This window comes from Trachymyrmex septentrionalis, unplaced genomic scaffold (genome assembly GCF_001594115.1).
Source record: "Trachymyrmex septentrionalis isolate Tsep2-gDNA-1 unplaced genomic scaffold, Tsep1.0 scaffold44, whole genome shotgun sequence".
In the NCBI taxonomy this organism is placed as follows: Eukaryota; Metazoa; Arthropoda; class Insecta; order Hymenoptera; family Formicidae; genus Trachymyrmex; species Trachymyrmex septentrionalis.
In genome coordinates, this window is record NW_017305611.1 from 3,018,225 (window position 1) to 3,035,401 (window position 17,177).

General features: G+C 32.4%; 1 protein-coding gene across 16 annotated transcripts in view; it reads right to left on the bottom strand.

Annotated features, from left to right (window-relative positions):
* LOC108751406 (calcium/calmodulin-dependent protein kinase type II alpha chain) overlaps positions 1-17,177 on the bottom strand; it is a 106,085-nt gene that overhangs the window by 27,194 nt on the left and 61,714 nt on the right. For 11 of the 16 annotated variants that reach the window (XM_018491576.1, XM_018491578.1, XM_018491577.1 and 8 more), the window contains exons 10-11: positions 12,380-12,440; positions 2,000-2,089 (exon numbers count right to left, since the gene is read on the bottom strand). In XM_018491576.1, coding sequence (XP_018347078.1) covers positions 2,000-2,089; positions 12,380-12,440 — 151 coding nt within the window. The remainder of the gene's footprint in view (positions 1-1,999; positions 2,090-12,379; positions 12,441-17,177) is intronic. The other 5 variants (XM_018491571.1, XM_018491585.1, XM_018491579.1 and 2 more) reach the window with 3 other exon arrangements.

Consider the following 17,177-nt stretch of genomic DNA (forward strand, 5'->3'; position numbering starts at 1 on the left):
TATCGTGTCAGTATGATACTCTTATAAGGAAAAGCAATACACAGTAAAACATAATCGCAACATAATTGATAAAGTTTAATGAAACCATTAACATTAGATAACTCTGATTGAAATATATTTATAATTTAAATAAAGGTTTTTGTGTGTGTGTGTGTGTGTGTGTGTGTGCGCGCGTAAATTTTATAGAAATATCCCAAATCAAATTTCTTATATTTGACTGTCTTGCTTTTCGCTGTGTATGGATATCTTCGGTGAACTTTGAAGAACGTACACGTGCGATCGAACGCGGACAGACAAATGAAACACGAAAGAGATCGATCGACAAGTGTATAATCAAAAGTATCTACAGAGAAGTATCTAAAGAGAAAGATCAAGGCGAGATCGACTTTTCTACAGACCGGGAGAAAGGGGCAAACTTTAGGATCTGCGACCGAGAGTACACCTTACGGTATATAATAAAGGAATCAGCACACACAGAAATGATATTGTGCCAATGAAATTAAATCATATCGGTTTGAAAAGCATTCAACGAAAATCCAACACAAACACACTATAAAACATTGTAAAATAACTAAATCTTCTCAAACGTTTTCTCAACCGCATATAATCAAGTATGGTATCAAGTATCTACAAGTATTTACATTTATTTCCCGTAATTTAATTTTTGTTTCAAATAAAACTAAGTTTAAACCATCTTTGCAATTGATGTTCCTAAACCTTTCCACGAAAGGTTTACCTTTGCGGCATAACCGCGGGTGTATCAATAAACGGAGCACAGGTGTACGCAGGGTGGAAAGGGGATAAGCCAGAGGATAAGCAACGAGTGGATATTTAACTACTCGAGCTATCGTCCAACGATCGACTTGCACGTGAGAACGAGAGGAGTATCTCTAATGAGGGATCGATACGCGCCCGTGCTCTTTACTTTTATATATGCGCAATATATTATATAATAACGTCCATGTAAATTAATCTCCCGCAGTAACTGCGATAAAACGTGGCGTTAATGCGTGACATTGCATCAAGTAAAAAAAAAAAAAAAGATCAGAAAAATAATTGATTCAGTTGGGTCGAATATCCTTTCTGTAACATTCCAGACACTTTTCAGACAGCCATACGTATCTTTAACAGTTACAGTTATTGATATCGACCGATAAAATTCGATTAAATTTTGTCTTCAATTAAATCTCACGAGATAATATTATTCGAATTAAATATAAATAATGAAATATAAAATTTTCACAAAATCCAACTTGACGTTTGAATACAACAAAGCTCGACAGATAGAAATGAGATCTTCAAATAGCTATATATCATCGAATTTAAGAGCAATGTTGATCTTTATATTACATGGTACTATATGATAAGTCGCGAACACCAAGCTGCAATTTCTCCGCCTGTAGTCAAGTTTCTCATTAAATTCTCATAACGAGCACGCAGTAAAGAGATATATGCTGTGAATCACTGCCGGGAACTAAGAACTTGTACATCGGGCCATTGTTATTGGAACTATCACCGATTATTCTGCTCGCGTGACGACAATACCGCCGCGATGGCGACGGAATCGCTATCATAATTCAATCCAAGCTTTCGAGCACAACGGCGACGTGCTTTAATAGCTAGATGCCAACCGGCATACCGGCTTTAAACAAGTGCTCGTTACGACAACTGAAATTGCACAAATAATTTCTTACCGAAATGTCGAAATTGGCGATATCGTATGAGAAACTATTGGCGTGTTTTGGGTACAAAAGTCGATAAATATCCGTGTAAAAAGATTTCGAATATTTATACGATATAATAAGCTATCCCATTCTATCTATTCCTTGTGCTTACAATCGCGATCGTGAAGATCAACCGTTTTAAGCACTCATTTTCGCACTGATAGCCTACAGTTAGTTCGTTATAATAATCACTGTTAAAAAAATTCAACGCGTTTTGTAATTATGAAAAAAAAAAAGAGAGTGAGAGAGACATAAAAAGGATGGGGATCTCCTACCTTTAACATCATCGTCTTCGATCGTTGTGCTGCTGTCGGTGGATTCCTTCACTTGAGAGCCATCACCCTTCTTCGTGATAATGCTTCGACCTGGAGTGCGCAGAGCGTTTCAGTAAATCGACATTGGGAAAGTGAAAACGGAAGAAAAATGACGAGAGGAAGAGATAGTAAAACAAAAAGTAGTAGTATCAAAGACCATAAGATAGGAACAAGAGAAAAAAAGATAAAAAGCGAGATTATAGAGAATACATATAAAATGGAATGATCTTGAAACGAGGATATGGATTAGAAGGAGTATTTATTCCGTGTACTTATTTAGGTCCTGTATACCTCGAAACGATCTTGAGAGCGTTTCTCCACTTTAAATGTGCTCCGTGACATAGCTAATACAAAGCTCGAGTTTGAAAGGAACATCGAGAGCTCTTCTTAATGCAACAGTTAAAAAGGGCAAGTTCGCTTGATGTCAAATGTTAATCTGAAACTAGCCTGTCGCTTAAAAAAAAAAAAATGCAATCAAGTTACTACTGCTGTAATTTGTGTTGTTAATTTGTGCATATTGAAGTAAAATCAAATTCATCGGTCGTTCGTCCAATACAATTGACGTTGTAGTAACGAGTAATTACCGATTTTTGAATCATTTTAAATTTCTATATTGTCGATCGAACGATATATTTCCGTTTCGATGTGATTATGTACAATCTTTCTTCTACATCTTTCGTAATTCAATTTCATATCTTACGTTTTTATATGTCATAATTTTTGAGTTTTACAAAAAAGAATATACATTTTCTCTCGCATAAAGAAGAAACTCGCGTATATATATTTATATATGTTATACATACATATTTTTTATTTATATACGATATAAAAGAAGAAAATATGAAAGAAATTTTATATCTTTCGAATATTTTATTGTTTACGGTTTTTTAACAATTAGATATTTCATGTTCCTTCCAAATTCTAGCCTTAACAAGTGCGACTCTAATTTGTGTTCGTTAATTATTTTAGCCTGGTTATCAATTGTAAAATTTATCCTTAATATTACTATATAAATAAATAATTAATTATTCATGTTTTCAACATGCAGAATTAAAACAAGTGTTTGCCGTATTTTGCAAATACGTATTATAGGGATTCTTAAGAAAAACTAAAATAAAGTAATGAGTAGAACAAATTTATGAACAACGCAAAAATGGTAGTCAAATAGCTAAAGAGCATTGAGGATCAAGATATATGTACATATAATCGGATTGTGCACTGGATTGGATATGATGGAAATAACCATTCCAAAGGAAGACGGAGCGAATCAGACAAGACAAACAGACAGAAAAAGGCTCAACGCAAAAGTCAAACATTGGAGTGAATGCGTTTTCATGCTGTGATAAACTGTTTTCATTCATGTGACTTGTATCGATGCGTCAATTTATCTTCCTAATATTGGAACGAGTATAATCCCACTTCGTTTATCTAATGGAATCATACCTTCAGAATTCTATAGATACATACAAACTGTGCTTGACGAAAGCGTCACTTACAAATAGATATCTTAGGTGGGAGCAGAAAATGTGTATCCTTGTACTAAACCCTTCGGAAACTTTCCGACAATTGGATGAGCCAATAAAGTATTAAAAAATGCAAGACAGAGTGTAAACACATGCAATTCAATACAGCGAAACAAGTATTTAACCAGCAAAACTTCTACAACATCATCTTGTTGTTAAAATACACGCTCAAGACATGAAGAATAAATTGTGTACGGACTGCAGATTTCATTCAATGTGATAGAAATTATGTTTTAAACGCACATAAATTAAAAAGAAAAAAGAGATGAAATGCGTCACAAAAGTGTAAAGTGACTTTGGTTTCATTTCCGACTAAGGAAAAGTTGACAAGTTTTGTAAGACAATGCTAAGCATTACTTCATTTTAGAAGAACCTAATGGAAAATAAAGACTAACTTATGTAAATCTCTTTTTATTACTTACTACTAAGAACTTTTACAGACATTCATTTTGGAATATAAAACGCTTCTGTTTAATAAATTAATGTCTTTAACTTCCTCTTATTCCATACATATAAAACGATGTATGGAAACAATTAATTTAATTTTTAATATTTAAAAAATTAAATATGCGCGATTCTCAGGATATATCAAATGTAATCAGTCCGTCCGTTCGTTTGACGATATGGGTTAATAAAAGAGACAAATTGATACGGAAAAAAAAGCAGTAGAACTGTTAAAGAATGAAATTATTCCCAGATTATCGATCGGAAATTCGCGCAGTAATAGTCGTCTGAACAGTAACGAAATCCTTATCTTTTGCATATATTTTTATCACATAAAAGTCGACGAATATTTGCGACTCTCTGGCTCTGTATATCGATTCACTGAAATTGCTATCGGAATTAGAACACTTTACACTTTTTTGATTTAACATTTTCCGAAAACAAAATTATTTGAGAATTCGTACCTATATTTAACATTCCTAAAACAGTTGAAAAATTTGAGAAATAACCAAATTTATTTTTTAATCTGATCGCAAGAAAAAAAACATCTGCATTTTATTTTACTTTTAATACCAACATCTATCTTCGGTATCCAAACAAATAGTTCAAATCTAGCTGCAATAGCTTGGAAGAGATAATGTCTGCCTTTAAAATTATTGCTGGAATGAGAATACTCGGCAAAAAAAGATAGAGCATTTAGTGCGAATACTCAAGCCATGTATGAGAGACACGTATAATGTGCAAACGCATTCGTGCGAGATATAAACGCATAAAAAGCATAAGCAAAAAGAGAGAGAGTCAGAGAACGATATACGAATAGTTAACGCGCGAATTAGCGAATCGAAAAGCGAAAGCATGCCAGAATGCCAAGAGAGGGACGATGATTCGTATGGAGATCCGACGTTTTCAAGCCGGATTAACGTCTGCCCTGGCATGAAGAACTTCATTCTTATGCCAAATAAAAGAACATTGAAACATTCAACCGGTTCGGCTTAAACAGCAATACAACGTATCTTCATTGCGAATTATTTTCGCTAATAATCAAAACCTGCCTTGTAATTAAACTTTATCGTTATAAGAATACGATAAATGGAATAAAATATCATCAAATATCAATCATATATCAAATATATCATCAAAATATAAATAGTATTTTAATTTTAAAAAATTGAGAATTATTGCAAAATAAGCGATAAATTTTTTAAATACAATAATTATAATACATAGGATATTTTATCAATAAAGTTCTAAAAATAGAAAACTTTTTCTATTTTTATACATTCGAAAATAAACTTTTAAGATTAATTTAGTAAATATTCTTTATCAACATTTTTTCGAGGTAAAATTCGATTTCAGCCGGAACTCTCGCGAACTGATCGTCCCTCATGATCTAATATCGATTGTATATTGTGTATAACGTCTCGTGTACACATCCGAGAGAACTCGTGTGTGCGTGATATATCGTTTGTCACTCGAATCCTATTCTATTATCAAATTGAGTAGAAGCGCCGAAAAAAATCGTCGCAAGAATAAAGCGCATCCATTTTGCACCTCCGACCCATTTCGCGCGCTACGGTCTACCTTCGTCAAAAAAATCAGTCATAGTATCAGTAGATAAAGGTAAAGATAAATAGATATGTAGAAAGAAAAAAAGAAAGAGAGAGAGAGAGATTTATTCGTCAATGCTGGTTGCTCGCATTCTCTCAACGAAGGACATTGGCAGACATAGGCAAAGCCCTATTCTTTGGGAATTTATGGATTCATGGATTCCGAAAACCCTCGAGAAGATTCTATGCGTAGTTTGAGATTCATAAACCCATACGTAATTCGCAGTTCTGCCACTCGCGGTAGAAATACACGTGGCTAGAAATACATAAATTTACACTGCGCCCAAAATTCATGGCCGCGAGAAATGCTCACTCTTGATTTAAAGCTGCTCTTGATTAAAGTTTGCTTTATAGCTTCCGGAAAACATGGTATAAATTGAATTAGCATGAAATCTAAACTGTAATTTTATCAATAAATTACATTAAAAGCGTGTCACATCATTTATTTTTGATTAAATTATATCGCGATATTTTTAATGTACATACGCGAATGAATAAAAAATCATGTCAGATTAACTTTGTATAATATCAAATTTTAAGTATGATATTGTTACAATCTACGATATTTATATATCGCAACAATAAATATATAAGATATTTGTATTTATTAAAGTACGCAGGTGTACTCTTTACGGAAAAGTCCTTATATATACAGAATATAATATATTTCGTACCGTGTCACGAAGGTAAGATTTCGTATTCTTTCGTTGCGCCGAGACAATGTTTCGTTTAATATATATTAATGAACGTTACTGCTTTGGAGAAAATACGAGCAACGAGAACTTAAGATGTGTGAATATGCAATCGGAGAATAATGAATGAGTCTGCGAGTCGATCGATCGATGATCTTTTGCAAAGGATCTATGATCTACCATACGTCGTAAGATCTGAAACGCAATTCGCGATCCATTATGAAATGCTTTCCTTGAAAATTCCTGTGGTAATATACGAGTATACTGTAATTTCCGGTAACTATCGTCGACACTACTATTGCCTTACAGAAAAGAGAAGGAAAACGAGAGTTGTCGCGAATTATCGAAATTAACTGAGCTATACATGAACGATGTATTTGTAAGGAAAGATGACTGACGACGTAATCAAGATTTCATATTCCATAGTTTCGCGAATGTAAAATTTGGGATGCTACCTAAATTTAAGAATGAATTATTTTATTTTGCATTAAATATCCATATCATTTCGAATATCTTTAATTAATAATATTAGTTATAAAAGTTTAAAAAGATACTTGAATTAATTTCACAAATTGCTGTCGAATCAATTTTGTCAGAAGTTTACCTTATGCGATATCAAATCAAATAATACAGACAATCGATAAATAGCTTAGAAAAGAAATATTAATTTTATTGAAACGATATCAACATCTTTAGCATAACAATTCAGTAAATGTTATCATATGGTTGCTTTGACATAGACTTCATCGCGAGATCAAGAGAATAAAAAATTCTTTTCAAAATCTCATCTACTGACGAAAGCAGAGAATCACGTGGAATTGATCCGTAACGATTGGTTTTGGGAAGAACGTTGTGTGCCAATTCCATATGTTTGTTTTAGATCACAGACAACGCAATCGCGTGAAATTTAAATGAAATTTACATATATACGCTCGATAGTGATAGACACTCCTTTTTCATTTTTCACTTGCTTCCCAGAATACCGAAATGGAATCGAAAGTTAAGCTCGCTTTTCACGTCAGCTTTTCGCCGCCCAATCAAATTTATTAACGCGTGATATAAAATGTAATACTGTTTCTTCAAACAGATTTTCGACAGTTATTATTTTTGCAAGATCGGCTCTTCTACCATAAGCTGTCTCGATCAAGATACGGCGTGAAAAGCAATTCGACTAAACAAACCATCGATACTCTCGATTTGTATTTCGTTCGGAGTTTGTCGCGGAGCTCTTAAAGCCGATTTCCATAATAACAGTGTGCCAGAAGCTCAAGGATAATAGCCTTTCTCCCTCTCCCAAAAGCAAAAGGTAAATCCGAAGTGGGGAATGAAGTCGCGTGCCAAGAGGGAAGCGCGGAAAAGCTGGAAGAGCTTACAGTTCGAGAGTCGGCTCAAGGCGATGAAATAAATTTAATTAAAGTCAAAGTTCGACTCTTTCTCTACGAGAGAGAGAGAGAGAGAGAGAGAGAGAGAGAGAGAGGGGAGGAAGAAAGGGAGGAAGAAGGGCATTAGAAGAAAACTTAAGACACGGGAAGACGGAGAGTTAATTGTTTCGCAGTCATTCGAACAAAGATTCGCGCCGAATGTAGAGGATGGGCGTGTGAAAGAGAACAGCCGTTCGTATGTAAATAAAAAACGATATCATTTCACTCGAGAACAATTTTCTGTCACAGTATACAAGATCGTAGTATTAGGAAATAACTAGTGATAAAAAAATTTTTTTATCGCAAAAATGATACCTCGAAATATAAGATATTCTGAAAAATCGATAAACTATTATCACGTACATTATTTTTTGTATATAATATTAGAAATAATTTGTATAAAATTTACAAAAACTGCAAATAATTGTCCATTTATAAGATTGCAAAACACAATAGAGCTAAAAAAAAAAAATATCCAAGTTTAACCAAGTTAATCCAAGTTTAAGAGGTGTTTTTGTAGATAAAAAAATCGTTTATCTACAACCATATAGTGTTGAACAAACTATAAACTGCACAATCTTAATTCTCAATTGCAGCAAGACAAAAGAAAAATCTGGCATATTCCATATCAAATGTTATTTGAAAATAAATACTAATCATATCATGTTTTATTATAACTTTTCCGAAATAGATAAATTAATTTTTTGTCACAATAAGAAGTTTTTCGGGCCTAAGGATATCGCAGAATTTTTCAGTATCTCATGTAAATTCTCAATTCAAAATAGTCTTCGATTTGTGTAATTGTTTAATCCAGCAACCCGCGACAAACTACGCAAACTACCCCCGACATTCTATATAAATATGTGAGCATGTCCTTGAAATATCATTAAAAATGACAAAAATAGACATAGACACGTATATGTACATACTCTAACACCGATTGTAAAAGATAAAACGCACGTGTGTTATACAGATATATGGTACACGTGTATCATCGAATCTACTAATGCAAGATGCTTAGCTACTTGTCAATCTAAAAAGAGGGGCGGGGAGGCGAGGGTCGAGACACACTCTAGGGATATTCTTCGGTTGTCTATACATATACGTACCTACATATGTACATACATATATGTATAGACGCATATGCCATACATAACGTGACGTATTATCTGTCAAACAACTATTACGGGTGTGGAACGAATCCGCATATATTTACGCTATTCGAGCAAATAGTAGCGAGATGTGTACATATACATATATGTATGCATATATGCAATGTCTATAATGACCCATATTCGCACTCGTCTCTTAAAAGAGTAGATTCATTTTTATGTAAATACTGAAACTGATGCAGCACAAATCACAGCTGAGAATGTTGTGTTTATTTAAAAAAAAATTTCCTTCTCTTTTTTAATTTATAATTTTTACATATATTTTACTACCTTTGTATAATAATTTGCTAATTTACGTACTATACGTACTTCGTAAAAATACAAATCTAAATATGTTTCATAAAGTATAAAATATACAACTTTCTTAACATTCTTATGCACATGTATTCATACTTAATGATTATTTATTATCACATGTCTAACAGTGTAATTTATTATCAAACTTTAAAGAATACAACTACATGATTTATGTAATATTCAATATTTTTATATAAATCGATGACAAGGTATCAATGGTGTCTAAAAACTAATTTTAATTTTCCAAATATTTATTTATATTTCAAATGTCAAATATATTTAGCACGAATAAGGATCAAAAAGCGCAATTTGCTCTAAATTTAGGGCTGTGTCCAATCCGATGATCAAGAGTTTCCAAACTAAAAATATTTTCAAAAAAAAGATGATATATTAAACTTGAAAATATATTAAATATAATGATTGATATATTTAACTTAATTTAAGAAAAGAAAAATTAAGCAGTTGTTTCTACAATTTTAATTGTAATTGAATTTTTCTCTACTCCATATATTAATTAACAGAACTGTAAATACTTTTCTATTATTTATCTAACCTTTGAAAGAACCTTATTTTCAATGTTTGCTTGCATCTCTAATCTCTCTCTTTCTCTTTCTTTCTAAAAATGAGAGAGAGACAGAAGATACATAATTATAAAGATAAAAAAGTGAAAAGTTTGGAAACCATTGACACAAACATATGGAAATAATTAACATTAATAAAACGTACAGTCATTCATAGGAGAATCTCGCTAGTGGACCGAAACAGTTGAGCTATTTTTCGTTTCGATCCGTTGAAGTTTTTTCGCCTTTTATAGATCTTTGCAATTTAAATATTTACAGTCGCGGTATATCTAATTTTTAAAAGTCTCAATTTAGCACACAATTACGCGTTTTCTTTGCAGAATCATAAAATTATTTCTAATAATAATAATTATCTCTAATAATACAGTTATTGTTGTGTGCGTTGCGTTACTATTTTATCAAATCTTAATTCCGATTGGTTCCATCTCTTTATCCTAATTATCTTTCTAATTAAAATTTCTTCGTTCCAATCATGATTCACAACATTAAGAAATCGATAATCGAAAATTAGAAATAATTTATATCGATGTAGTCTATTTTAAGACAAATGGATCGGATTGACTTAATTGATTATTCTGCGCTGACTCTCACCAGCTTTGTAGTAAGTTTCAATACGTCCCGTGCAGTTAGAGATTTCGTATAAACTACTCGTTTGCGTCGCGATAAATGATTAATAAAATTCAATTTTTAGATAGTAAACATTATTATGATAACACGACCCGATTATTTTCACGTTTTTCTACATTTCTTACGGTTTTTCTCGAAAATCGATAAAAACCAGTAAAACATCGAGACAAAACAATTATTATCCATTTTAAATACGGGACATAAAATATGCGTATAGATTTTACATTTTCTACCAATCATAAAATTCTAATTCAAGTATGTGTGTCTCTATTTTTTTTTAATTATTGATTTAAAAAATAATTAGGAAATCTAATTTTAATGATAATGGGGAAGACACCTCGATAATACAACAGTATCAATAACTTCGTTTCCTATGTGGGTATTATTCCTACAAGCTTGGGCAAAAAGTTTGTCGTAATAAATAAAAAATTCCGGATAAGCGATTTTCAATGAAAAATTTTGTGCAGACGATAAAATTTGTTGTAAACACGTTTAAGCGGATGCAACTGATTTGGATTTTTACTGAATTTTTAGAGATCCCCGAGTGCTGTTGTAGTTCTTACGATAAATGATCACTCACGATATATTGTATAAACGATTGATTACGATAGCGATTGAAAGAATGTTCTGAAGAAACACAAGATAATCCAATGATTTGCCTAGCTTGTCAAATTATTTTCCGATGGAGTGATAACGATGGCGATTCGATGAAAGAGAAAACTGCTTGAGTCCACTGCGACGACAATTTGCGTTACCCAGAATTTTCGTTTCGCAAGAAACGTGTATGTGCGTGGAATTCAATACCTTACTTCTCAAACTTTACAAAAATTGTAAAACACACATATTTTCTTAATCCTTTCATTATTCATATACTTTATATGTAAACATTTGAATGCCGGAAAGTTTCAACACAACAAACAATAAACATATCTTATTAATATAAACGTTGTTTTGCATTTATTGTTTACGTAGGTACAAAAGTGATGTAGGTATAAAAGTGATCAATATACAATTACAATTTTTGCTTACTAGTAACTTGAAAAAAAACATTATGATACTGCAACGAAAGGATTAAAATTTGGGATAGTTGTTTGCCTTTATAACGAGAGTTATATAGAGTGATATAAGTTATGTTATACGACATAAAATAAATCATATATGTCCAATGTAAACAACTAATTGTAAATTCTTGCACTCTGGGTAACGTGCCACAGTCCTTGCAGGATATGAAGTGCGAGCCATGTGCATCGACTATATAAAGTATATACGAAATAGGTAGGGATGAACATCATATAGTGATAATCAATATGCCGAGTGAGCGAGGATAAAATATGATTATTTGTTTAATAAGCGCTTAATTAGCCACGAAACCTGCATGGACAATAATTTTCGAATAACCGATACGGTCAATTATCCATGACCATCATGTTATTATAACTTTTTAATTCCTTGCTCAACCTCGCTCCTTCGATCATTTAATACAAGGGGTTGTCAAAGATAGGGCTCTAATTTATTTCTGTGCACGAGCAAAGATATACACAGATGCTCCATTCTGCAGTCGTTTCTATGAGAAAGAAAAAAATAATAATATCAATACAATAGAATACAATTAATATGCAAAAAGATTTTGTACTAATCCTTATAAATGTCAAGATAAAATTGACAATTTGTCATTGTGATACAGTGATATAAGATAACGTATTTAATAATGACGACATTGCACAACTGCATTATAAAGCACCTAGAGCGAAAAGACAGATGAATAGTTTTTCTATGTGACGAGAGTGCAAGACGAATAAACGACAGGAGAAAAGGAGAGAGAGAGAGAGAGAGAGAGAGAGAGAGATGTAATTTTGTTATGGTGAGTTGTTGAAGGAATGTATACAGAGATATGGAGATGTAAAGTTTAACGGAAGATATAAAAGTACTGTCTGTCGTGGTCCGTGTAGAGCGCTGAAGAGGGTCGGAGGTACTTACCCTGTGCATCATACTTACTGGAAAAGTTCCGCGTCGCCAGCATGGTCGTCAATATAGCGCCCTGCAAGCGAAAGGAAAAGACGATTATTATTATTATTATTATTAGTTTTCGCGGTCAGATAACATCGATGAAGTAAAGGAAGCATGACGTAAAAGGATAGAAAATTCTTAATGGCGGTACATTTTTTTTCTTTCGTATAAGAATAGAAACAACATTAAAAAAAGACGTCGGAAATAAAATTTATATACACATGTACAGAATATTAGATTAAGCTATCGATTGATCTATTATAATTTTATGCAAAAAGATCAATAGGAGTCAATTGTGTGTACGATTATGATATAAATTTGAACTTTTGCGGCAAAAGTTCAAACCACCGCATCATGATAGGCTTCTAATTACGGGAAATAATTCGCAGACAAGCGAGTCCGCGACTGATAGGCGACCTTAAGAGTGAGGTCGGATGATTATACAGAGTTTCGGGTTGAAGTTTACTCGTAAACTCTCGTCTTTCATCAAGCTTGGTGACATTCGCGGCAAGTTGGGAACATTGTCGCACAGAATGACAACATTTCACTGTGTTCCATAGCAAACAGTTCGAGATGCGTCGCCGAACTTTATGTAATAAGGCCGTCCGTCGGATGAGATTCGCAAATGTGTTCGAACGGATATTCCACGTCTGTTATCTCTCTGAAATGAAATGATATTCTATCTCGCCCGTCTGTTTCAAATCACGCCCGATTAGTAACATTGCTCATTTCCGTTTTACATTCGAATTACGCGACTAATTAAATAGCAAAGTCTTGATAGAGATTTATCGATATTACCTATATCTCTTGTACGAGCAGAATACTATCAAATTTTAAAATAGCGTCACAAAATTACATTAATCCCGAAATTTGTTTTTATTAAGTAAAATTTTTACAACGGCAGCAACTACTGCATAAAAGAAAATTTTTACGCTTTTAGCCACAGTTATTTGAAGATACTTTGGAAATTTCAAACTAAACTCAACATTTCACAGTCATAAAAGTGCAATTTTATCTCTTCTATTTCCTCTTTGGAATTTTAATAAATCTGACTTAATCACACTAAATGTTAGACAAACTAGCAGCTACGAATTTGCGCATAAAATTAATTAATGTGTTGCATGCATTTAAATTAATTAAGAATATTACGACGAACAATGATAATATATCAATAATTGAATTACAAACAAATAGTAATCCTTTTAGAAGAAAGGCAAAACAATTAATTTTTACTTTTTGTTACCAAACTATTCCATATTAAAACGGATATTCCGTTTTTGTCATAATACAATATAAAAGTGTTTTCACGCAAAAACTGAAACATTTCTCTCCTTTCATCGTTTGATCTATATCAATCTCTATCCGTATTATTACTTTTAGAAATATATAGAGTAACAGAGAACGCTAATTGAAAATCATTCGATCTGTGTAAATCGATGGACGTTGTTTTTTACTTAATATATAGAATGTTTCGCATATATAAATAATTCATAAATAATTCTATGTCATCCTGTATATAGCGAACGCAATATAAATATCGTGAAAATGTCGTATTATCGATATTATACTTTCACCGTATTTAACGCTAAGGCGAACGATAGTATGTTGCCAGACGTCAAACTGACAGTGATTAAAATTTCATTACCTCGGACAAGGTTGCCTCCTATTGTCTACACAACATAAATTTATTCCTCGGTGCTCGCATATCTCAATGCGAGCTGTGTGAGAACAAACGAACGAACAAGCGGAGGGTGTCATTAAACTTCCTCACTGGGCATTTGCACTTTTATGAGTCAGGATTTAATCAGTATTCAGCTGGTTGCTTCGACGTCCCTGTCATTTCTTTGTGCTTGACTGATTACTTGCCTCTAATACGCGAGTTCGCTGTTATAATTTCGGTAAAACTGAACTTGAAGAAACACGATAGCAGAGCAAGACCACGCAAGTGTCTCAAAATTCATTGAGTCTCTAATAATGAATATAAATTGATTGATAATTATAAGATAATTTGTCGTTTGTGACAAAACAGAAATCGCATTATCAATTTCTCCAAGTCAAGTAATGTAAATTATAATATAAATTACAAAATTTTCTAATTATACTGTTTTACATAAGCATGGATTTATCTATTGTTATTGCATAATATTGACAAAATCAAATCATTATTGTTGCGCTAAAATCATGAGGAAAAAAAACTTTTGTATCTTTATCACGCCATGTAAAGCAAAAGAGATAATTCTATCATTGTTATATGATTGCACATCGATTTTACCGATCAACAACGAAATAATTTTTTACCAATTAATATAAAAAAGAAATATTTTTTTTCAAAATTCTATTTTGTCTTTATTATTTTATAGAATATAAATGAACAATTATAAATGAAAATTAAAAAGAAACAAGATATTATTGATAGTATTATTGAAATTACAATTTTCAAATACTTATGAAGTTTCCGGCCACTCATTCATTTCATTATGGAAGAACTTGATAATTGGCTTGCCGTGATATTTGATTCTCACAGAGGCAACCTCGCGCAAAAAATACTATCGTCGTGACTGGATAAATGTTATATATAATTAACCTAGGTACCCAATTATAATTACGTCACGCAAGAGTATAGACGAACATGAACTTGATCGATTTTGCGCGCTTGCTGTCGTCGACTGTTATTAAGATAACGATATCAAATACCATTCGCGAGAGAAGCAAGTTTTAATGTAACTCGACCCGGTTTCGAAACGCATTATTCTCATCTGAACGCATGAAAATTATCTATTAAACATTGTAGTAATGTCGTTTTTCAATGACATTAAAATCCATTTGGCAAATGTAATACCTAATATCTCTTCATTATTTTATATCAAAAATAATAATCGACCGACACACGCGCGCGCACATAAAAAAATTATTTAATTAAATTTTTATAAAATAATATACATAACGAGATTTTCTAATATCAAAATATCAATATCTCTCTTTCTATAAGAGCCAATACTTTTTTCCTCTTCTTTTTACAAAGAAGCAGACTTTATTCCCGATATTAAAAACACTATTGAATTGTGTAACCGTATGTTACCACATTAACTACAGTAACCATATGTACGATTCAAATATTATGCACATAAACGATAAGACTTGTGCACGTGTTGTGTAATCGCGATTGCGAGCCATTATTGTTGGACGTTTAATAACCGTTCATACGTCGTCGTTCATATCAAATAATGGAACGTTTTCTTTGCGCTTTGTTCGGACATTAAACGACTACCACGAGTGTTGTCGTGATTATATCGTTCAATTGATGCTGTAAGCATGAAGAAATAGGTCGAAATTGCGTATCCGATTCTGCTCGTAACTTACAAGGATATAATTCTTACAGACCAATGTTCCAATTAAATAAACATTGCTGTAGTTAACTAAGTGTAGTTTTACGTTAAAAAAGCAAATGGTATATGAATCTTTGTAATCCACATTTAATAAAGACAATTGGATTGATATATAATATTTTTATGAACATTACAATTAATTAAAACCCGCGTAATTTTGTTAAAATATGAAATTTGAGATATATTTTCCTTTAAAGCTTCTAGCTCAATATACAAATACAATATACGAAAATTTAAACGACAAAAACTTTAGCGTAAGACAAAAAAATACATATAATAGGAATTTAAAGGAATAAATTACAGTGACAATTAAAATAAATATATGTATTATAAAATGTTATTAGAGTTTGAGGTTTGCAAAATTATGTATCTAAAAAAAATTTGTAAATGTCATCATGTATATAATCATCAGAACAAAAATTACAATTATTAATTGTACTGAAAAAAATATTATAAATGGCACTACTCACTCTCGATAAAATCAATGAAATCAAATGAAATTTAAGAGATAATGATTGAATTTTTCACATTCTTCCCGATGTCCGTCGTTACAAACGTTTAATATTTCGCGGAGTTCTTGCATTCTGTTTCACAGTCAATTAAATCGAAATCCTTTGACAGGGATCCTCGCACGTGCCTCAAGTTTTCGATGCATTTCGATAACAGCGGATGAACGTTATAACACACGTGGCTTTGATACAAAAGCGGCACTCTCTCTGCTCTCGTACACCGCGTCGAGAGTGCGGCGATTGCAACGACAAGTGGAGTCGTACTGCTCGATGCGTGCCATCGTTTAATCGTCAGTGACTTGTCGAACAGTGCCGTAGGAACGACTAGGTAGGGAGACATCATCTATCTTTTATCGAATCGACAGCTTATCATTTTGTTTTAAAAATTTTCGAAACTCTTCACTAATTTTTCTCACTTTTCAATTACTTCTCTAAATCATAAATCACTCGAAATGTCGATTCTTTTGACAATAAAATTTCAAAATGTATACTAAAATCTTGAGACCGTAAATAGATAAAAGTTACAATTCTGATTAATTATTCACCAATAAAAAAAGAATTACGTTACACAAAACTATATCATTGCAAAAAATACAATTTGTATATACAAAATTTCTCCTTCTTTCAGAGTATTAATTTTCACGTATATAATTTACATTTAGTTTTAACAAGTTTAGCAGATTTCTTGAAATGTGTTCTTGAAATATGTACAGGTAATGTATATTTCGCGAAATTGATCCCATTCGACGATGCCTCCCGAGAAAGAATTGATAAGAATTTACAATACCTCCGGCCACGATGCGTCATGATGTTCTAATTTTACAGATGTTACTAACATCCGCAGCTTTGCACGGACGCAATCCAGACCGCAAT